The sequence below is a fragment of the Papilio polytes genome, unplaced genomic scaffold, assembly GCF_000836215.1.
Source record: "Papilio polytes unplaced genomic scaffold, Ppol_1.0 DF824069.1, whole genome shotgun sequence".
NCBI lineage: Eukaryota > Metazoa > Arthropoda > Insecta > Lepidoptera > Papilionidae > Papilio > Papilio polytes.
In genome coordinates this window covers 981,034-1,004,829 of record NW_013525135.1, presented here as the reverse complement: position 1 = coordinate 1,004,829, position 23,796 = coordinate 981,034, and the positions used below count along the sequence as shown (strand labels likewise).

Below are 23,796 nucleotides of genomic sequence, written 5' to 3'. Positions count from 1 at the left end.
CACAAAGTTTTAGTGAATAAACATATATTTTGTTTGCAATGAAAGAGTATAGAGAAACAACTAAAACTGTATTTAACCAATTCTACAGTTTCTCTATTTACTTTCTTTTCAGTATCTTGCTTATCTATATTTCAGTTTATTATAAAACCATTTCATTCGCTGTCAATGCTATATTTTTCAATGAACTCGTATATCAGTAGACCGAATTCTGTTAAAGAATACCGCACTCAGACCAAAGTTCTAAGAACTACATACAGTTAATAGGTGAGCACAACTCGTCTGTGTTAAAATATCTGTTATTTACATATGACGTTATGAAGGACAGCTTACTCGCCCCAGGCACGCCATCATCGCAGGATGTGTCTGTAAGAAACAAATTTTATGGTATCAAAAACTGTAAAAAAAACACTGCTATAACACTCAGGTGATGTAAACCTATGAAATGACACCTCATTTGTCAAAATTGGTTTATTAGTTAAAGCTCTAGGTCAGAAAGGAACTTTACAAGCCCACAATGGAACATACTTAAATCTCTTTCCCCTCGATTAACCTTCCTCTTCCTTGTCCTCTCCTCTTTTAAGCCTCTTCTCAATCATGTAATAAAAACTTACTTATATTAAGGCAAAAACACATCTAAATCAGTAGAAATTAATAAATAAGCTCACCTTAATAATTGGGAGAAAGTAATAGACGAACATAGCGCTGTCAAAAATAAGGACGCTACGGAACCTGTGAACAACGAAAAAAAAATAATGGATTACTTCAATGCAGGAATATTCAAAGACAATCACGCAAGAAAGTATTAAGATTGAACAGATGGCTACAAAGATAGAGGAAGTCCAAAGAAACTATAGATAGATTGTGTAAAAGATGATCTATTTTTTTTATAACATAAGGTGTCAAACGAGCAAGCGGCTACCTGAATCCGCCAAAATAGCGAAGCGACCGCTGCCCATAGACATCCGCAATTGCAGAAGCATTGCCTACCCCTATCCGACGGAGGAGGAGGATACGCACATAAAGAGGATACTTCCTCTTCCTATGCATCTCCTCCACCGTCAAATCCACTTCCTCTTCCCATTCTCTCCTTGTAAGAAAGGGATGGTAAAGGGAAAGGAACTTAAATTAGGCCTCCGGCACCACACTCATCAGACGAAACACGGAATTGCTTCCATTTCACGCCTGTCTTCTGTGTGGTCTTGGTATTACACCGGGCGTGCCGGCCCATTCGTGCTAAAATGTTGAAGCGGGCACTACCCACTGAAAAAAAAAAATTCTTAAGAGGGGAGTGAATTCACATATGATGGCTAGTAAAGGTTTTGAAAAGCTATATACGAGTATACTGTGCCGACCCTTCGTAGGGACAAGGGTAAGTTATGACAAAGAAAATTAGGATCTCTATTTTGAGAGTGGATTAGTTGAACAGTTATATCTGTTAATAGATATTAATGATGAAAAATTGAATTTCACCGTTTTGTACTTTCATTAAATTCGCCAATTTAAATCAACTTAAGTAACTTCTAGAAGTAATTTACGAGTTATTCAAATTTCCAACAACTATAAATTTTAAAACTTTTATTACTCAATAAAATCCACCGGTGGCATAAGTCAGAAAACTTCGAGGTGTCGTAATTCTTATCGGGAAAGGTGAGACATAAAGTTACGATTTTGCCAATGGGCATTTTGATAAGAAACGCTTTACTTGAATAAAAGTATGTGTAAAAATATTTATAGCTTTATTGATCTACAAATCATCACAGACAATACATCTAGTGCGGATGTCTATGGGCCATGATCACTACGCTATTTAGGAGAATTTAAGTGGTCACTCGCTCGTTTGCCACATCATCATATAAAAAATACAGTTGAGTTTTAGAGCAAAAGATAATTTAAGTTTAACTGTGGTTAAAGTTATTATGTAATGACGACAGTCCAAAAGGATATGAAAGAAATTAAACTTAACGAACAAGCCTCTAAGATTCGTGCTGTTTGGAGACTTAGGACAAGGAAGGCCAACCCCGAATAACTGGGAAAAGGCGAAGATAAAAGAAGAAGAAAAGTTATTATGTAATGAATTTTTTTTTTTCATTACATGACGAATGTTATATCAATAATGTTACGGCATCATAGCTTTCATCTAATGATAAATATCATTGACTCGGTAATAACTCCCCGAGCTACTTCAACAAACAGCAAATGTTGTTTGATAAAAGTAAATACAAGAATGGAATACCCAATAAATACTGCTTTATCTCTATCTTATCCGTTAAACAAGCATACTGAACAAACAGACGAACCGATCGCGGTTGCGAGACTCGTGCACTGGAGGCCAACGAATGATATAAACTTCTATAAATTCTTTCTGACTGTCAACAATTTAATAAACGTGAAGCGAAATTAAAAAAAATGAATCAACGCAATATGCTTAATATTATTTGGCACATTTAAAATTTGAAACAAAAATAAATGTGATTGAAAGCATTTTTATCTATAATACAGATTATTTTACTAAAGATCTTGGAATGCAAATGTAAATTTGACTATGGGTATTCAATCTGTTCAGTTAACAATATTGAATATATTAAGTGATACGCAACTGGACGACAATGGACATTATCAAAGCAGGAAGTGCCCGTAATAAAGTGTCCACACAACATTCATTTGTCTACAGTGTCCACGATACGACTGACCGCGAAATTTCGGACACAATATCAGACTGCCTTTGACTGAACGTTTCGAACACATTCAGTCGACGTGATATGTCCTTTACACAAATAAATGACAATTTGAAAACTAGCTGGCAATTAGATACAAGCTACTATATGCAGAATGTAATTTGCGCAATTCATTTATCTTTCCTGCACTTTAAATACAAATTGAAATCCACGAAGAGAGCAAAACGTTTGACGATTTCAATGTAAATGCGGTTATTAAATGGCATAAAAAGTGGAGACCGAGCGTAAAGACAAGAGAAACGTAAAAAGGGAATAGAGACGCAAAAATGATTTGTGTCTGACCGCTTTCATTGCTTTCTTTTGCTTTTGCGAGCTATTCGCAATTTTTTTGTTTGAATATGAGAAAATAATTTTGTCCGCACCAGTTTCCAGTGCCGCTATAAATTAAGCTGGGACAATACACGCTGGATAAATCGTTGTCACGTAAGAATGTCGCATTAGGTGCGGGGGGCGAGGCGGTGAGATTCCCCTCCCTCTGCTCCCGCGACCCGGTGAGATTCCCGTCGGTATGTGGCCGGTGGCGGGGTGGGGCCAGATTGAGGTGGGAAGTAATAACAGAGGCACGCCGCAGTTAGCCCACTACGTTGTTATTGCATTGTATTATTTACGTGCGTCGCTTCTGCTGAAGGCGACAATTGCCGCTCCTCCGGAACGCTTCCGTGATTTAGATTTATTGCTCTTTAGTTTGTTAAACTTCGCTCCCCCAAGCATTGTACGATGGTTTAGTACCTATATTTTATGGTGGTGAAACAATGCGTTTTGAAATGTAGAGAGACGTGACATTAACTTGTAATCTCTAATTTATTTAGATATGTTTATTGGTATGTAACAAACCGTTACATCGTTCATCAGATGTCATATTTTTTTTAAGAGAAGGAGTAAACGATGGACACAGAGATGATCGTCGATGGCCATACCCCACTTATGCGTTGCCAGCCTTTAAATTCCTTAATTAAAAATATGTTTCTAAAATAAAAAAAAACAAAGTTAAGGTTAGTCTTAGTTCTAGCTAAACACGAAAATAATTCTATAACAAAAGAAATCGATTAGAGTACACATGTAGGAGAAAATAAAGCAAACACCATATAGTTAGTATTCTGGTCTTAAAATGTATGAAGTAATAAATTGTTTTATCTTCATTCAAACAAAGGGATATACGAAGGCAACAACACAATGCGCATAGTCATGGAAATCTACGATCCCTTATCAAATTGTCGTTAATTTTCCTTAAAGTGCTCGGTTCTTGGAATCAATACAATTATGACGTGCCACCTACATGCTTGTAGGAAAGCTAACTATCATATCAGTACATAGTATGCAAGTTAGGTAAATTCGAAGAGAAATTCTTCGTAAACTTTTGTAGTAATAAAGTAATAGTAACATAAAGTTCCTGTAACAAAAATAGGTCGTCACAACGTAAATGTGAATCTCACTCAGGTACTTTAGTATAATTATTATCCGCGCTGGCTCGTTCATAATTCTGTCGGATTTACACCCTCGTTATGTGAGTTCCTACGAAAATTAGTCTACACGGCTTTCTTGGGTTATTTACGTCAATGTCGCTTTCGTTTATTGTCTTTTATGTGGCTTTTTTATGGAAACTTCTTAACCGGCAATTTCATAATTAGAACGTTCAAGGTTCAAGGTCGCCTCACGTCATGCACATTTCGTTACACGACAGAGATGAAAGATACATTCGTAAGGAGATAGAGAGAGAAAGAACAATTGATTGCTATAGAATGGAGGATTTCTTTTTCGTAACCATGTCATTTTGAAAACGGAAAATATACTTTTATGTTAATGTAATTTAAGACATAAGACAACTAGTTTTTGATGAATAAATGAGTAAAGAGAGCAATTGAGTTAATGCAAGTCCATAAATTTGCTACAAACAGCTAACTGCATGTTGCTGTTCCAAGAAATCCATTAGTATAATTTATACCAAATTCCAAGCAGCCGGCTTCCAGCATAAGAAGTGTCGCAGCGGTAGTTAAATTAATTTGTAGGTGATGATTTATCACACTGAATAAATATTAAGATATTTCGACTCTTACAAAAGTCATAATGTTAATTCTTATTCAATTAACTAATAATGGAACCATTTCCGTTTAATTATTATCAACACAACTCACTCACATAAAGTAGAGACAATGCGTAAGAACGGATATCTATTCGGTCCTGACACGACTCTCAATATTCACCCTAGTTTCTTTATAGAAATGATTACTAGCTTTCTTTCGCGTTCAAATAGAGAAAACTAAAGTAGGCTATGTGTGCTTCCAGACACATGCAGTAAATCTGTGGCAAATTTCATCGAGATTCGTTCAACTTCTATCAAACCCATCCGTCTAAACATTCGCATTTCTAATAGTAAGATATGGATGACATCCTTAAAATGTCATATTTATGATATGTAAATAAGATATGCAAGCACTTAAACAAACAAATAAAAAGTTGTTACGAAATTGTATGCAGAAAAAACACTTGGCTTACAAAGAGGAACAAAAAACTTAGTCGGGGGAGACACAAAAAGGAAACTGTTTCATCTAATGGAGTAAAGTTCAGGAAACAATTTGGCTAAACATTCGCTAATGGAAATGGAAGGGAGCCAGACCAATGACGAAGTATAGTGAACGTTGATTCGCTTGTTTTTACTCTTGCCACATTTATCGCCAACTTGCGGAATACATGCGTATTCTTTAAGTTAGACGTTATTTAATATTTATGTGGCACGACCTTTATTCTTATTTTTCCCAACCGTACAAACGATTGCTAACAATATTAGTTACCAATAAATATTATTGTTTTTGTGTTCAAATAAAAGAAATATGGTTAGAAAAATGTCTTTTTCTGTATTCTACAATTTCAAATTTTACTCATTTTAGCAATGTTGGGTAACTCAGATGTGATGCAACGAGAATTTGTTACATAAAACCTAAGCTCAGACTATCTCATGTTAACAAACCCCAAGCCCGATAATATACTTTAAAGATTTTAAACAAACATCTCTTCAATAAACCACACGAGCAACTCAGCATAGTTGCTGAAGTTTTTCAACTACATCGTAATATCTTAACTAGTTTGTTTATGAAAGTATTTAATTTTGTATCTAAACCGAAAGGGATCTAGACTTTATACATACAGGATGTTCTTTTATAATCGATATTATACAGGATGTTCAAGTTTGTATTAAAACTATATCCATAAATAGAAAACAAACTTCATTCTTAAAATAAAATTGAAAATATCAAAATGTCAGGGGAACAAACATATTTACTGTAGTGCAATATAAATATTAAAGGCAAACATTTAATAGAGGTCGTAAGCACTTCAAAGGTTCGTAGCATTCATCGGTCAACTGGTCGTGTCCCGCGGCTGTGTGTTTCATTTTCGAACTCCGCCAGCACCGACCGTTGTAATATTTTAACAGTCGACATATTGCGAGCAATTCACAATGTTCACATTTTAAATGTACTTTCTATTGCTATTTCTATACTAATATAATATAACATAAATATACTTCTTTGTTACGAGGAATTGCTGCATAATTCTAACAAGTTTGTTTTATAAAAAAAAAATTATCCACTTATGACACGCTTTAGGCTATTTATTTTCACGCTATTTAACTAAAAGGGTGTAATACTAATAATTCGGAAAAATGGTTTTGCAAGATAGGGATAAAAACTAAAAACCAGTAGCAACAAAGCAAGGTTGCCATGGTAACGATAATTGTTATCCAATGGAAAAGCCCTTTGTCGTCATTTGATTTATGATATTTATAATTGAAAGTTTTACGCAAAGTAAATATAGATTGCTGTGTGCCGCTTTAATATAATTTTAATGTAGTCTTAAGATGAAAGCCATATTATTATGCAAATCATAATTCATATGAAAGGAAGCTAACAGACTCGATCGGAAGATTATTAAAATGTAAAATAGGCGAGGAGTTTATTTAATTCGACCGCCCTCGCTCATGTCACGGCTAAGCTATATTATTGTTTGCTTTTAATATAATTAACACGCTTTCCCTAAGCTTAATGGTTTAGTTTTTAATTAATTTGTTTGGAAACAATTATGTTTATGTTCGTGGTAAGCGTTAAATTTCCATATTGTCGTATTTTTTTGGATTACTAATAATTGTGTTACAGATAATTCCGATTGCATAATGTCCCTCTCTAAAATTTCTTTAGGTTTTATATGTCTTTGTTTTTAAGTTTAAATTTGTAATATGACCTTTTCGATAATCTTAACAGTTGCATTTTATTGCCAATAACAAATTTATGAATTGGATGGAAGGAATTGATTGAAATGGAAGTTGACATTTCCTATGAACAATAAAATACATTTTGTAAACCATTAACAGCAAGAAGTACAGTAAAGATGCCTTTTTGCATTTGCGGTTTAAAAAGTATTAAAAGCGGAGCGATTTATTTTAAAATGTGCAGATAAAGCAATTATCGAATGTTCGCAGTAATTTAGTGCGGCATTCGCAGCCACTAGAATATCTTACTCCGGTTGGAATTTTTTAAAATTTTTCCCTACATCCATTAAATTAATTCTCAGTTTTATTTTTAAAACTCTTATGGAACTTTCGTACATGTGTTTTTAAAATCCTGTCGGATGTTTTAATTAAACAAATGTTTGATTTAGTTACTCTACATTCCATGTGTTTTAATTGCCAGTTACTACCAGCTACTAAAAGCATTAAAAGTGAATTAATTGTGTAACTTCTAGCTTTTATTTGTAATATAACGGTAGTGAATATTTATTTTATAAATGACATTACTGACAACTTAGGCAACAAAGAAGTGTGTGTTTACGCTTTATTATAATACGAGCTGTTGCCCGCGACTTCGTCCGCGTGGTATTAGAAAACATACAAACTATATAAATTACAAAAAGCTACGTATCCCTCGGGAACTGGAAATTTCTCGGGGATGAAGCTTATCTCATGTATACTCCAGACTTTGTTTTATATCTGTGCCAAATTTCAATAAGATATGTTGAACCGTTGCAGAATGATCGAGTAAATATTAAAAAACTAAATTAATGAATCCCACGGGAACCGTAACTATTCCAGGGATAAAACGTAGCCTATGTGTTCTTCCAGACTATGCTCTAAACCTGTGCCAATTTTCATGGAGATCCGTTCAGCCGTTTAGGCTACAAACGCTAACAAACATCCATCCATCCATCTATCCATCCATCCATCTAAACTTTCACATTTATAATATTATAGATTATAGATTATAGATTATTGATAGATAAGAAATTTTAAAATATCAGTAGTATCTATATTGTTGAAATCGAACCCAGGACCAGTAATTAACAAGTCCAGTGCCTAACCTAGGCCACTTGTCTTAAGATTAAAGAACTAAATGTTTATATTTTAAAACTGTTAAGTATTGTTTATTCTTTCCATTAGTAAAAGCTTAACAAGAGTGCTCCTTCAACGTGTTCCATTACTGGAATCCGCTTTCTTTTTGTCCCTTCCTAACTGATTGTTTTGTTTTTATGCTCACTTGTGATGCTAAGTGTTTTTGTATCACGTAAACACGTGCGGGCTTTCCTAAGTATTATTAATTGTTAGTGTTCGTTATTACAGTTTGTTATATGTTAAATATGAAGTTGAACCGAACCTATTTTGTTTCTGTTTGGAGTATTGAAAAATTTAGTTAATGATTTTTGTAAAGATCATACTGTAATCTACATAAAATTATATATACTAATGTTATAAATGAGAATATTTATTTAGATGGATGTATGGATGTTTGTTACTACATATGTCCAGAATAGCACAACGGATCTCGATGAGATTTGGCAGGGGTTTTTATTAATTGCCAAACATCAATGAAGAAAATCAGCTAAACAGTGCCGCTAAAACGCCTTGATACAAGTGACACACAAACATAAAAACTTTCAAATTATTACTGTTTAACAAATATCTTGGTTTATGTTACGAAATGTATTATACAATGTAATAAAGTGTAGTATCATAAGTAGTTCATAATATAAATATAAATTGGCTTCAACAAATCCGAGAGAGATTTTAAATTCTGTGTACGAAGCTCTGAATTAATGGAGTTGCGGTAAAGTTTGTTCGTACCAATTGCCTTTCTATTAGATTAACTCACGTAGCTTATTAATATTTTTTGAACTATTTACATGCAATAAAACATTTTTTTTTTTTTATAACATAAGGTGGCAAACGAGCAAGCGGCCACCAGAAATCGCCAAAATGGCGAAGCGACCGCTGCCCATAGACATCTGCAATTGCAGATGCGTTGCCTACCCTTAATTGACGGAGGAGGAGACGCACATAAAGAGGACATTTCCCCTTCCTATGCGTCTCCTCCACTGTCAAATCCACTTTTCCTCCCCATCCTTTCCTCTTAAGAAAAGGGTGGAAAGGGGAAGGGACTAAAATTAGGTCTCCGGCACCACACTCATCAGACGAAACGCGGAATTGCTTCCACTTCACGCCTGTTTTCTGTGTGGTCGTGGTATTACACCGGGCGAGCCGACCCATTCGTGCGAAGATGTTAAAGCGGGCTCATCCATCCATCCATTCTATTTACTGTTTAAGTAAATTAATAGTGTTTTATAATCTTTTCCCTCTACCTAAATGTTGGCGCCTTTGTTTAAAAAAAATGTAAGTTACTTTACGAGTACTTTTTATTTTTTTAATAGCTAAATCTATCTCTGATTCGAATATCATTTAAATCTGTTTAGTCAATTTTTATTGTAGAAGTCTTAAAATAAGATCAGGAATGATGTCATTTCAGTGTTCATTCTTTTGAAACCAACAAATTTTCCTCACCTCATTTTGTTCTGTTGTCGACCACTACATCTTGATCCAGTATCAAAATATCGTATCATTTTTTCAGATCAATAACAGATTCTGGCAACATAGTAATTCTCACATATTAAAGTTTAAATAACATTAAATGACATATTGAATTTTATTGATATTAACCTAATTAACGAGGGAAATGAGTTAATTTAATTAAATCCAAACATGAATACTGGCGGATCGTGACTTTTACTCTGTTTGTCGAATTAAACAGCGTTCCGCTTATTATATTATTATAATTGGTATTGGTTCAAACTGTTTGAACGTGCATACGTATGAATTTTGATTTTGCATAATAATGTCGTTATGCTTTATTTACCCGCGCATTTTCATTATATGTCCAACAGTATCATATTTAATAAGTCAACTGCAGTGCGAGTGAAGCCGGGGGTAGACTTCAAAAATTTTATTATTTTATTTATAACTCGCTGTTCCCATGCGACTTCATCCGCATAAAATTATAAAAATTTCATTTTATTATTCACATTTGTCAAATTATCAATTGCAAATGTCAAAATGACATGATGTCAAACCATGGCAACCTTGCTTCCTTGATGTTGGCAACAACTTATGGTCTCACCTTAGGGATTTTATCCAAAATATTTACCCCTAAGTTTAACGGCGTGAAAATATATAGCCTAAAGCGTGATGTAAGTGTAGGGCTTTTTATTCAAAAAAGAGTTATTCGAAAATATGCTGTGATTGCTGACATCTTAAGCAACAAAGAAGTGTGTGTTTACGCTTTATTATATTAGTATAGATATTTATGAGAAAATTTAGATGGATGGATGTTGTCCCGGGTAAAAGTTAGTGCTAAATAGATTTAAAAACCCTATTAATTAGCCAATAAATTAATGTTATGGTAAATTTTAAGTTAAATCGTCCTTTTCTAATAAGTAAAAATCGGTATACATTGTTAGACCAAAATATGGTATATTTAAATTTCTTTTACAATTTTATCGTGATTTAAACAAAAGTAGATTCTCATTAAGACATGTTTGTTATTTACGAAACAAATTCAATTTATATATACGCTACGTGAAATGTTTGTTGCAAAAAAGAGGTGTTTGTTAATGTTCCAAAAAAGACCAATAACTACATTTAACACTGAAAAATGTAATTCTTCTGCTCTATGTGCAAGCGAAACAACATATTTGTTAAAATTTATTACATTTATAGATACAAATGAAATAATTGTTAATAGTAATATAATTTTATTAATAAGTGATGACGTTTGGATTACGAAGGTAATTTTTTATTAATATAACACTGAGGTAGGTAACAGTGGTAGTGCCCGCTTTAACATCTTAGCACGAATGGGCCGGCCACGCCCGGTGTAATACCACGACCACACAGAAGACAGGCGTGAAATGGAACCGATGCCGTGTTTCGTCTGATGAGTGTGGTGCCGGAGGCCTAATTTAAGTCCCTTTCTCTTTACCACCCTTTTCTTATGAGAGGATGGGAAGGGGAAGTGGATTTGACGATGAAGGAGATGCATAGGAAGAGGAAATATCCTCTTTATATGCGTCTCCACCTCCGTCGGATAAGGGTAGGCGACGCATCTGCAATTGCAGATGTCTATGGGCAGCGGTCGCTTCTCTATTTTGGCGGATTCAGGTGGCCGCTTGCTCGTTTGCCATCTTATGTTATAAAAAAAAAGGTATGAACGTGAGATTTGAGACTTAAAGTCGATGTAAGGAAATGCGTAAATCCATTTTTAATGCAATAAAAAAGAAACATGTTCGAAATTCAAAAAAAGAGCGACCACTAAAAATATTTAAAAAAAAGACTTGGTTTGTACGTTTTTATTTGGGAAATGTAGTCAAGTATGTGTTTGTTTTTTGGTTCCAAGTAAAGTTAACGTTCTTGATTACAACTCATATTAAAGCTAGCCTTTTGTCTACAGGAAAAAAAATCGCTAGTTAAACCAAAAAATCTATTCATCGTTTATTATAGAAATCAAAGTTTATCGCTTAGTGAATCGAAATCTCGATTCGTATTAAAATCGTTAATCATACAAACTTCGAATATTCGACTCGAGTTGTTCGTGATTAAGAATTGCAACTGCTTCAATTGTACTGTTGACAGCTAAATTGTTTCCACCGTTGTTTATTTGTCAACGGTTACTTCGTTGAGCAATTAAACGTTGAAAAATGAAAACTCCGCGTTCTTATTGTTGTTGTTCCTAGTTTTCGTTTTGTTGTTTCGAGTTGTACGACATGTTTATCGAACAAATGTTGCAACTTTTCAAAGAACTGAAATTAATGTGCTATCTCAAAAGTGTTTCCAGTTAAAGTAAAAACGTACAAAAAACTGCAATTTCCTTTTTTATGTCACTGTGGTATTCGACTGAAATGTCCCTTAGTGTCATCCTTTACATTTTTTTAGAATGAAACAGAGTCAAGAATATACCAGAATAATAATTTTGGGGTTAGGTTTTCCTTATATAAGGCGATGTAAATTTTAGAAACCTGTAGATTTTAATCGCTAAGCGACTTACGAATTACAATCTTGTACGAGCTCGTAAGACGCGTCGTCGACATTTCACAGTCGCTTGCAACATGATTGTCAAGACCGAAGTCGTTGAGATTGTTAAGATGCCAGACCAAATCTATCTTAGATTGGCGTGGAATTGTGGCCTAATAGTCAAACTTTATAATTTACAGTCTGTTGCGTAGCATTAAATTTATTTGTAGCTTAAGATACGAACAAAATGAAAACTTTTTTTTTTATTTGTGCCCATTGGAATGGCTTTACGAATACTATAATATATTGTGGTATTTAATAAAATAGCAAAACACAAGAGGGCCGCAAATCTTAGCTATAACTCTCACGAGGACTCAGACATGATAATAATCCGGGATAAGGGACCGATTCTTTATAATTATGTCGGACCGGACGCCTCCCTTTCCGCTCTCCAACTCCCCTAAGCTAATACAAACGTTGTTATATTGTTAATTTTCATTGTATTTGATCGTTTTATTTGTAACTAGCTGTTGCTCACGAATCGTCCGCGTGGTATTAGAAAGATATACTAAAAAAAGACATTCTCAGTGATATCGCAGATTTAATTAACAGAAAAAAAATTAACACAAAGAAATAGATTTAACTTAGTTTCTATATCACATCACATCGCCAGCTCACTATTCGTCCCTACTGAGGGTTCGGAGCCCTTAAAATAGGGTGCCTAGGCCTTAGTCTAGTTTCTATATAGTCACGTGTAATACCACGTTTGAGTCATTTTCAGTCAAACGAGCTACGTTTAAAATTAATATTTTTGCTTCATCATCATTCAAAGCAAATTCATTATCCAAGATAAAAGAACAACAATATTTTTTTTTCATATAGCTACTTAAATCTATTCTACAAATCATAGAAATATTATAAATGCGAAAGTTTAGATAGAAACGGCTGAACGGACCTCAGTGAAATTTGGTATAGATGTAGAGAGTAGTCTGAAAGAACACATAGGCTACTTGCTTTTTTTTATTCTATGCGGACGGAGTCGCGCGAAAACTAGTCATCCATAAATTTTGCGTAATCGATTTTTTAATATACTACTTTATTTAAATCGTAGTTTATTATGGAGATTACTTGACACAGCAACGACAAACCAAAATTTGATCGTTTAGAATACCTCAGTAACCGTACCGTTGTAACTGTGTAACAGATTACGCAAGCGGAAAGTTAAAAAGTTTTGAGAGCGAGAGAAAAAGCGGGAATGTAATAAATAATAGTAGAGGTCGTGGCCGTGATCAGGTGTACGTAACTGCTCCGCTGATTTACTCACCAACTTGTTAATGATCCAATTTGTTTTTTCAGACATCGTTGCTTTAAGAATTTTCATATAAACAAACATCTGTAATTTTTTTTTAAGATAAGAAGAAATGTTTCTCTTAAAATTGTATGTCTTTATTTTCATTGTTGTGTTTCAAAATGAACTAACACATCGGCCCACCAGTGTTGTTACGAAGCAACATCCAGAATTAAGAACCCTTTTCGAAATACAAACTAAAATAATTAGTTTAGTTTTTTATTTATAACTGGCCAGTCTCAAACAAAATTAATTTCAGAAAAAGATGTTTTAACAAATCGATGCGCAATTCATTTATTTCATAGGAATAATAATTTAACTGATTGTTGGATAAATTAGTTCTTATTTTAGGTTATTTGTTCCTTTAAATATAACATCAAGTAAAGTTACGTAAGCTAAAGTTATTATAACATATTTTAGATGTTGGCTAAAGCCCGATCCTTCTTTATTATGTCGGCTAAGGCTTCCCACTATCTAATAGAAACCTCCAAGTTTCCCTATCTATTGGAAACTTATCCAATTTAAGGGTAATTAAAGTTTCAGCTCAATAAATAACATTTTGATCAAAACATAACATCAGTATTCAAATTCTGGTATTTACACATTCTGTATTAAGATTATATTCTATTTTCGTAGTAGAATTAAATAGTAGAAACCATTTTATATATAACCAAGTCGCTTTCCACTGTCTGTCTATCCCTGACTATGCTCAGATCTTTAAATTTTGGTGATTTTTTTAATAAAGCAATTCAAGAGGCAGGACTATGTGTAAAATAAATATAGAATACAGTAGAGAAATACTAATTATTTTGGAGGTTTCTAATGTGATGTTTTATATACATTTTCGTATCAGCATTGAAACTGAGCGAAGAGGGGCCGGGTAGTTAAATAGAAGGCAAAAACAATGACGCTCTGAAAAGTTTTCCGAAGAACATTTATTCCCAACACTCCGATTATGAAAGTACTAAGCCTCATCAATCAGTATCGAAAATAAATTCAGCCTCAAATACCGAAGACAGATCCGAAAGCGATTCGTCTTATCTCAGTTGAGAATATTTTTGCAACAAACGAGATACATTTGCTTTATATATTTAATATTCAGGGTTTTTTGGGGCTTATATTTATAATTATGATGGTATATAATAACTAACTTTATGTTTCTAATAGGAATACTTAGCGGTAGATCAGAGATTTACTGTACACGTATTTCCTATGTTTATATTTGTAACCTCTTATTAAATAGAATATAATTTTATAGCTTTGTATCGCACCCTACAGTTACGTTCTCTCTCGTTTCAATTTTATAGCAATTTATTAATTTTGTCAACTTTTAAGTGAAACATTCGCCCTCAGGGTAAAAAGTTACGCTGTTACAAATTATGTAAAGCGAGTTTATTTGTACCAATCGTTTTCTATTTAAGCTCCTTAGTAAAACTTAAGTCGTTACTCTAAATAAGTTTCCTTTTAATTTTACTTAGTTCTGTTATTGCGACGAAAATCGTTCCAAGTTGCAAATAAGCACAACTTACTTTTTATTTACGTTCTAATTGATTGTCAGAGTTAGTGGCAGCAGAATTGTTTTTGCCTCCGTTTATGTAATGAGCAGAAGATTTCGAGGAAAACAACCTTATTTAGAAGCAGGCGTTAATTTGCAAAATCCATCACAATTAGATAAAACAAAGTTAATTTGTAGGAAGCGTTTTTTTTTTTTATTTTCAGGAAATTTCGCAGAGAAAGTAGTAAAAATTAGCTCATATTTCCAACGAGATTAATAAGAAAGACGAAAGTATTTATGTAATTTTAGTCGATGTTAAAATGCTTGAATGTATGAATGCTTGTATTGAAATTTCATGTATGTATGGAAGTTTTAATTAGTTTAAAAATGACAAAGATTTCAAATCTCAAGAGAAACTCGGGGTACGACATGACATAATGACTTTCATTTTGGGACTAACGGCTTAATTTGTCGACGAAAACACTAGGGATTTGAGAAATAAAAATTTCGCTGAAGTTCTTACAAAATTGTAAAAGAGACAATTGTATTGAGGTTATGTGAACTAAATCAGTAATCCTACGTTGAAAGTCTTTGATTTACCTTTATTAAAATATTCATTTAAAATAAAACCCTTCTGAAGAGAACTTTCAAAAGAAGTTTTAGAATTTAAGCGCATTTATCTTAGGAAACTATTTCCACGTATATCTTATCACTTTAACATATAACTATTATGTCATTAAGAATAATGTATATAATATAGGAACTTTTTGATCAGAAAACAGTGAATTTTCCACATAGTAAATTCATTTATACCCATCATACACTAGGTATTATTCTGAACTGGTGAAAACGCGCATAATAATTAAAATACATTATTAAAAAAAACGTATAACGTTTACATTTAAAAAAACATGTAACAGTTCCAAATATCTAGAGGAATAGCATCCATCAGGAGATCAACGCTCTGTCTTCTCGGAGCCTAATTCAACACATTTCAATGCAGTGACAAATGTGAGGTTTTTCGCTTTCGGTTCAAGGGAACGTACGTTGTGGCTACGAAACGAGCGATTTCTTAGTAGACAAAAATAATAGATATTTATCTTATCACTTACTAATATTATAAATGCAAACATATAGATGAATGGATTTAGATTTATTTAGTTAGAGTTTATATCCTAAGTTGCTAATAGTATGGAAGGACACACAGGCTACCTACTTTTCTTTTTGTAATTCCACGCGTACGGAGTCGCACGCGAAAGATAGCATAGAATATTAAAAAGAGTAGCCGTTAACGTTGAGAAATAGGTAACAAAGAAGATGTCAAATAATTAACAACTTATTAGTTAATTAACAAATCAACTTGTAATTCGATAATCATACGAATACGAATATCTCTGAGACAAATATGTCTACCTATAATAATAGCTAAATAAAAGTTATAAAATGTAAGTAACATATAAACGGTAGTTATGTATTTAACTACATTTATTGCAGGAGCTTGACACAGTAAAAATTATCTTCGAACAAAAATCCGCGTAGTATTTCAACATGCTGTATAGAATCGCTGTTTTCATGACCCATATGTCAGGCTTCGCAAAAACCTATACTAAAACGAAAATTCAAATTGAATGACAAAAAGATTGACGTGTCGGGCCGATAGGAACCGGTTTCGTTTCGCTAAGGTTTTATGTATAGCTTAAGAAACTTATTACATTCCGGGAGATACATCGAGCAGTAATGGCAAATACCATTCGCCGGTTCGGTTCGGTTCTTTTGTCTCTTGTCACTGTACATGTCGTGACAGTATAACAAAGAATGGATGAACCTCACGATATACTTATTCTTTTAAATATAAATGTTCGTATGTTTTCACGCATCAACATACAACTTACGGCCGAATTTTGAAACGAATATCAACGTAACGTAACTGCTATTGACGTGGAATTATAAAAAAAAACAGTAAGTAGCCCATGTGTTTTTCCAGACTATCCTCTATATCTATGCCAAATTTTATAAAGATGCGTTGAGCAGTTTAGCCTACAAACTCTACTAAACATCCATCCATCTAAACTGTCGTACTTATTCAAACTTTCACCCGCGACTGCCTCCGCGTGGAATTGAAAAAAAAAACAAAAATGAATAGCCTATGTGTTCTTCCAGACTATCCCTTACATCTATACCATGTTTCATCGAAATCCGTCCAGCCATTTAGGTTACAAACTCTAACAAACATCCATCCATACATCCATCTAAACTTTCACATTTATAATATTAGTAAGAAAGTAAGATTAAATGCGTGTTAATAAACTTACAAAGAGTTCAAAGTTCGCTATATACGATATATCAAACGTACATACTTCTAAGATGTTTACGAACTATTTAATTCCAGCTCCCACAAGCAATAAACACTCGAATGAAATTGTGATACTCTGGATAAAGGCCAAGATTATGCATCTACAGATATCATAAACTGAATACCAAGTTATGAAGACGGAGAAAAATAGTCTATAAATGTAGTTATTAAAATTGTAGTTACAAATAATAACAATATTCTTGACTTCATTAGATCACGTGCGAAACCGGACAGAATTGAACGCTTTTGATCGCGGTGAAAGAAAATACGCCATTTTCGTAGCCGTGCCGAGAGATTTAGCCTAAATCGAATTCCCCTACCAATCCGGAACGGCCTTAATTTAACGGACGAATTTGTCTAATTCCAATTCTTATGCTGTGACAAATTTAGTGATTTTTATTCAGGTTGCGTATTTTTTATAGGTTTCTTATACTTCAACTTTTATTCGAATTCGTTCATTTCAGCCAGTCACTGTTATTCTACTAAAAAACAAAATAAAAACCCTATCTATTTAAATGTATTATGTATACAGTAGTAGTAGTAGTAGTAGTAGTTTTTGTTTAATATGTGTACCATAACTTATATTAGTTGTAATTAACGTGATTCAACGTTCGTTATTGAAAAAGTAAAACATCATTTTTTTGTGAGCGCTGTGTACGCCTGGCATCTGTATGTTCTTCTGCTTCTTTGTTTTTCATTGTATATGGTATATTAATTTGGTTGTGAACTTTGAACATGCAATTGGTGTACCTTTCCAATAAATATTATTAAAGCTTTTTACTACACTTTTTTTTGAGTTTATTCGTTTTATGTAAATAGTTATTTAGGTTCTAATGTTAAGCGTAAATATTAATTTGGACGTTTACTCATTAATATTTACTTAACAAATTGAGATCTAAACGTGTTTAACTATAACATTTTTATTGTACCTTTCTACTTAATTAATTATTTACCGTGTTTAGTTAGTCTATTCTCTCTTACTTTATTTAGCTTTGGGTCTAAAAATTTTATTTTGTATTGGATAATCAATTTATAGTAAAAAATTACCTACTGTTGACTCCAACACTGTTAACATAGCGAAATTTTTGTATAGTAAAATACATCAACTCACTAAAAAATATCGTACATAGGTGTTGGTAACTTTTGCACAGAATGTGCACTCGGCAACTTTAAGTAAGTGTTAAAAACAATTTAATTAGTACTCTCGTAACTTGAGCTAACTTGACGTGCTGCATTCAGGATAACTTTGCACTAATAAGCTTTAGAGAAATATAAATATTCGGAAAGCTAAGTTGCAGATATTCTAAAACTTGTTATTTCCATGTTGAAAGGACGTAGTAAACGTAGATATCTTCATCATTTTTTTTTTTCAACTAAACTGAATAACCGCCCTTAAACTATTAAGTGAATAAATTACTTTTGAACATCAGGTATATTATATTTTTATTATTATCTTCTCATATCTTTATTTTCTTATTTTTATATGTGATATATTTTACATGATTTTTTATAAGAAAAATAAAACATATTATATAAAAAATAGAAGTCCACCGGCTGCGGAATCCGATGACTCAAGCAACCAGTGGTCAGGGCTGCAGAGACAGGAACCTCCTCACTATTCGTGCGGTTTCTAAAATAATCGCCTGTTGAATCGGGCCCTTAACCTTACTATTATTATTATTAAAGAAGGAGCTAGGATACTTTCCAGGGTAAAATAATATATTTTAGCAGAAACTACTGCTAGTAGAAATTACAACTACGTTACTAAATAAACTTAGATAGGCAGTATTCAAGGAAACGACTACGTAATTTAGAAAATAATCAGAAAGTACAGCACGAATTTTCTCTACACAAAAATGTCGATCTTTTTACGTCCAAGTCTAGGGATGCGAGCCAGGGTATTAACGGTAAATATTTAGAAGTAACTTTCGCTATTTTTAGAAAGAAAAATAACGATATTATTATCGTTTTTTTTAGATTAAACAAATTTTATACAATCTTCATAGGGTAAATACTTTACAATGTTTTTCATTTAGGAAATACTGACAAGAAAACAATAATTAAATATTCATCATGACGAATTATCGCCCATTGCCTCCGGTCGAGGAAAACTCTAAAGAGCCTTGTTTTCTTTTGGGTGTTTGTAACAGTGATGTTACAAGCTTATCGATATCGACATATTGAGATATATGTTTTTTATCCATACATAATCTTGAATACTAGTCTTATTATTTCAGTTTTTGTTATTCTTTCCTGCTGTTTCTTTTTTCTTTTTTCAAATTTCTTAGGTATTTTTTTTATTTACAGCCATTATCAATTTTTTATTCGTATAGGGTTTAAGCTTATTAATATATACTTGGTAAAGTAATGATTTATTTTAATAAAGCTAAAAATTTTATTCGTAATATTAACACTTGTTTTATAATATAACATTTGCACATTTTCAATACTTTACTATTAAACTCGATAAAATTGCTTGGTTTTGATAGATCTGCCCAACACTAGCGTCCAGCGGCGACTATTAACGCTATTACGCTAATGATTTGCCCGAGCACAACACCCTCCAAATTACAAAACAAAGCTTTTAATAAAGATATTTTTAAGGCTCCCTTCGCCTTACTTCATTGTTATTTTTTTCGGCTTACCGCATTCACTTTAACAAACCATCAAAAAGTTTAAAAGGCCGTTAAAACCAGGAACAACCATAAACAAGTTTCAAGCTTTTATGATGAGTTAATGATAATAATTTCAACATCACATTGTTTACTAAATTCGTTATAATCTATTCTCGGTGGTTTATTCGAAAATCATTGCAAATGTATAATAAATTGTTAGAATCTGAGTGCTTATGAATCGTTTTGATTTGTACCTGAGACAATTCGTGTCACAATCAGAACTTTAAATCGCATGGCTATTGGCTTAAAGATGGATTTCTATATTTAAATTATTTAAAAACAAAAGAAAGCATAAAACAAAAGGGCATCGCTCGCTCCGTTTCGACTGCGGGCATCGCGTTTGTGTGTACATTGTTAATGTGTGTCATAAATTGCTACTAACCATTCATTTTATTGTACGTTTTGGGCGCGCAATTGTTTCCTTTTATTTCTTTTTGAACCCGTAGTTTCCTGTTTCTGGTGCTCATTTTTATTTTAATGTTATGTGAGATTTAAGTAATGATATGTGATTTAACTTTGATTTTAATAATCACAATGTGTAAATGATACAAAATAAGGAATGGTCAATACTGTTGTTTGAAATACACGCACAAATTTTCATGTTTAATACGAAGTCTATGAAATATCGAATCTTATTAAACAGAACCTTTGCCTTTACATGAAATATTTCCAGAAGACCTTAATCACAGTATTTAATACGGTTTAAAAAATGACGTTATAATATTCGCGTATCCCACGTTCCCTGTAATTCCGGACAGCCGGACACTCGCCGCGCGAACCGGACGCAATAACCGACCCGGACGCCTCCAGTGCGGGGCCTTCATATATAAAGCAATAAACTTAAAGTTTGCATTACAACCGGCGATAGAATATCGCCTTGAATTTATTTCCATTTTACCTCCAACACTGCGTAATTGCCAATTCCCTTTTGCTTGCGAATCGTTTAGTGTTTTTATTCTTTCTTTTAAGAGCAACTTTTACGCCTATGTTTTCTTCGACTGAAAAAATACGATCCCAGTATTATACGTTTAAAATCATTAGAGTGTGTTTGAAATTGTTAATGTATTAACACAGAAAAAGACAGTGTTTAGTTAAACACGTGTTTAACTTTTTAATCGCTGCTGCAGCGCAAAAAGACGATGGCAAAAAGAGGTTATATGGTTTCCCCTAAATGTGTATAGCCACAATGCTTTCGGTAAAGTACTTTATTGTTTGTTGGTCCAGAACGGATTTCGCAATCCTACGCATTATTTTTCAATAGCTATTTGACTACAATCTGCGCCGGCACTAGTCACAGTATAAAAAGCTTACGTCGCCTAAAATGTATACAGTCTCTAGGTTTTTTTATGGTAAAAACTGACACTAGTAGAGAGTAATAGATAGGGAGGGATTATGTAAAAATAACGGTATACCAGCTTTAATATTACGCCAGTAACTCAGTGTAATTAAACTACGGCGAAATTAAAATCTGCCGTGACGTAGCGATTTTTAATGCAAAACAATGGCCATTATGGTTGCAACGGCCGCAAGGACTCCCATCTGACGGCAATCAAACCGCGCCATATTACAACAGTCACCCTCGAGAATTAATCTGCTATGTAGACGATAATGAACTATGTTTCGGGTCATTTGCGTCGATATTTCGCGACCGTACGCTCTGGAATCATTGCTCTGCGCAAATTTGCCCGCGGTCCGTATAATTTTCATCCATTATCGATTGCAACTTGGAATGGAAATGTTGCTGTGTGATTAGACAGTGCATTTAATTTAGAATCAAAATGGCGTAGATTGATTATCGTAGTAATTTGTAAATAGTGGAAATATGTATAGAAGGTTCTAATATACATTTAAAATACGTCAAAATGTACATTTAGGCTTCGGAACGACGAGTCGGTACGCAAAATACAATTTTATGATTAGCGAAAGATGGATACTGTGAAGGGCGCAACTCAAAATCAGCCGGAAAGGTATTTTAAAAATACTGTACAGTTTAGGAAATGAGCGCATAACCACATGAAATAGGCAAGACTCATAGGTCACTCATCTCCAATAATTTAGCAGGTTCTAGAAGCAATATCTACTTCAAGGACATTTGCATATTCATAATAGCTTAGAGAAATCTCCTCATTGTTAAAAATCCTTGTTTTTCACTAAATCAGAAGGGGTGAAAATAAATCAACTTGTTTTGAAACGTCAATTTTCTCGAGAAAGAAAAAATTGGCACGAACTTTTCTGTCTCGAAATTTGAGAGAAAACTCTTTAATGGAATACCGCTTAGCGAGTCAACCCGAAATGTTAGCGACAGTCTGCCATTTGTCACATTTTCTAATCTAGGTTTTGTCTTCAAATATCTTTTCGTAAAACATCTTATAAGTTACTAGCTTTCACCCGAGAGTCTATCCGCGTCAAATAAAAAAAATTAAGTAGCCTATGTTTTTTTTCCGGATTATGCTCTACATATGTGCCAAGCTTCATCGAGATCCGTCTAGGCTTTCTAACAAACATCCATCCATCGAAAAGTTTCTCATTTATAACATTAGTGAATTCCTACCGAGTAAATGACAATACAAATTGTGAAATGCTACATACAAAAAAAAACATTACAAAATTCGACATTTTTAGTAGCAGTAACATTATTCATATACTTAATTAAATATTTACCTTAAAATTACAACTTAGTTCAATTTAAACCAGAAATATTCGAATTTAATAACGTGCAAATTAAACTAGCTATAACTTTTACGTAATTTTCAACATGTTAACGCAAACATTTCTGCGTAGTGTGGTACAAACACAACGTTAAATCATTTTAGATTTACTCGCTGCTTGAAATACTGCAAATGCAAATCAACAAAATCTATTAGGATAAAGGAGGCAACAAACTTTGATGCAGTTTTTTAATAGATAGAGTTATTCAACAGAAAGGTAATGTTACTTATCTTATTAATATTATAAGTGTTAGACTTTGTACACAAAATGGTTAAACGGATTTCGATTAAATTTGCTAAAGGCATAGAGAACAGTCCTGAAGAACATACAGGATACTCACTATTGTATTTTATTTCCACGCGAATCGCGGGCGAAAGCTAGTGTATACTACAGTAGAGAATTACTGATAATTTAAGAAGTTTCTAATGTGATGAAAATAAACACATTTTCATATCAGTATTGGATACGAGTGAAGCCGGGTCGCTAGTTATAGTATAAATCAAAAATGCCACAACGATATAAGAACAAACCAGTGATAAATTTCCATGTAACTTGCACCACGGCATCGCACGTGCGTCCTGCGCACAAAATACTACCTCTCTATTTGCGAACACTAAATTTAGAACGAATTTTCGTAAAATCGTATTCCGCAGCAAAAGTTTTACCGCATTTCAGAAAACGTCACATTACGATTTATTAAAAATACTTTTTTACACTGGATGTATGTACATTCTGCTTTTAATTTATATTATAGGATTGGTACTGAATAGTTCAGATTTTTTGTGACTGATTTGTGACTGTCTTGAAGAGGAACGCTTCAGGGGATTTGAGGTGGCCGAGCGCAGATGGCGCTTAGCCTAAACATCTTTTAACTAAGTTCGAGGGTTCCCTCAGGAGCTTCAGCTTCGGGCCGATACTTCTTTGTTTTTACCTGATTGGGGAAATGGTTTAGAAATTCATTGTTCTTTTATGAACGTGTGTTACTGCGATCAATTCACATTTTTATTCTATATGTCCGAATTTACTCTGATTGTTGACGATAATTAGTTAACTGTAGAAACCTATATATTTCAATTATTCTTCGTCGTCAGGTCATATGACCCAACCAAGGGACTCGGAGCTAACTCTTAGATAAAGTTTCTATGTCATAGTCAACGAC

General features: G+C 33.3%; 1 protein-coding gene across 1 annotated transcript in view; it reads right to left on the bottom strand.

The window, feature by feature from the left end:
- Window positions 1-42: 42 nt before the first annotated feature.
- Window positions 43-23,796, bottom strand: part of LOC106100140 — a 158,247-nt gene continuing 134,493 nt past the window's right edge. The window contains exons 9-10 of the mRNA XM_013278883.1: window positions 666-729; window positions 43-363 (exon numbers count right to left, since the gene is read on the bottom strand). Coding sequence (XP_013134337.1) covers window positions 348-363; window positions 666-729 — 80 coding nt within the window. The 3' untranslated portion in view covers window positions 43-347. The remainder of the gene's footprint in view (window positions 364-665; window positions 730-23,796) is intronic.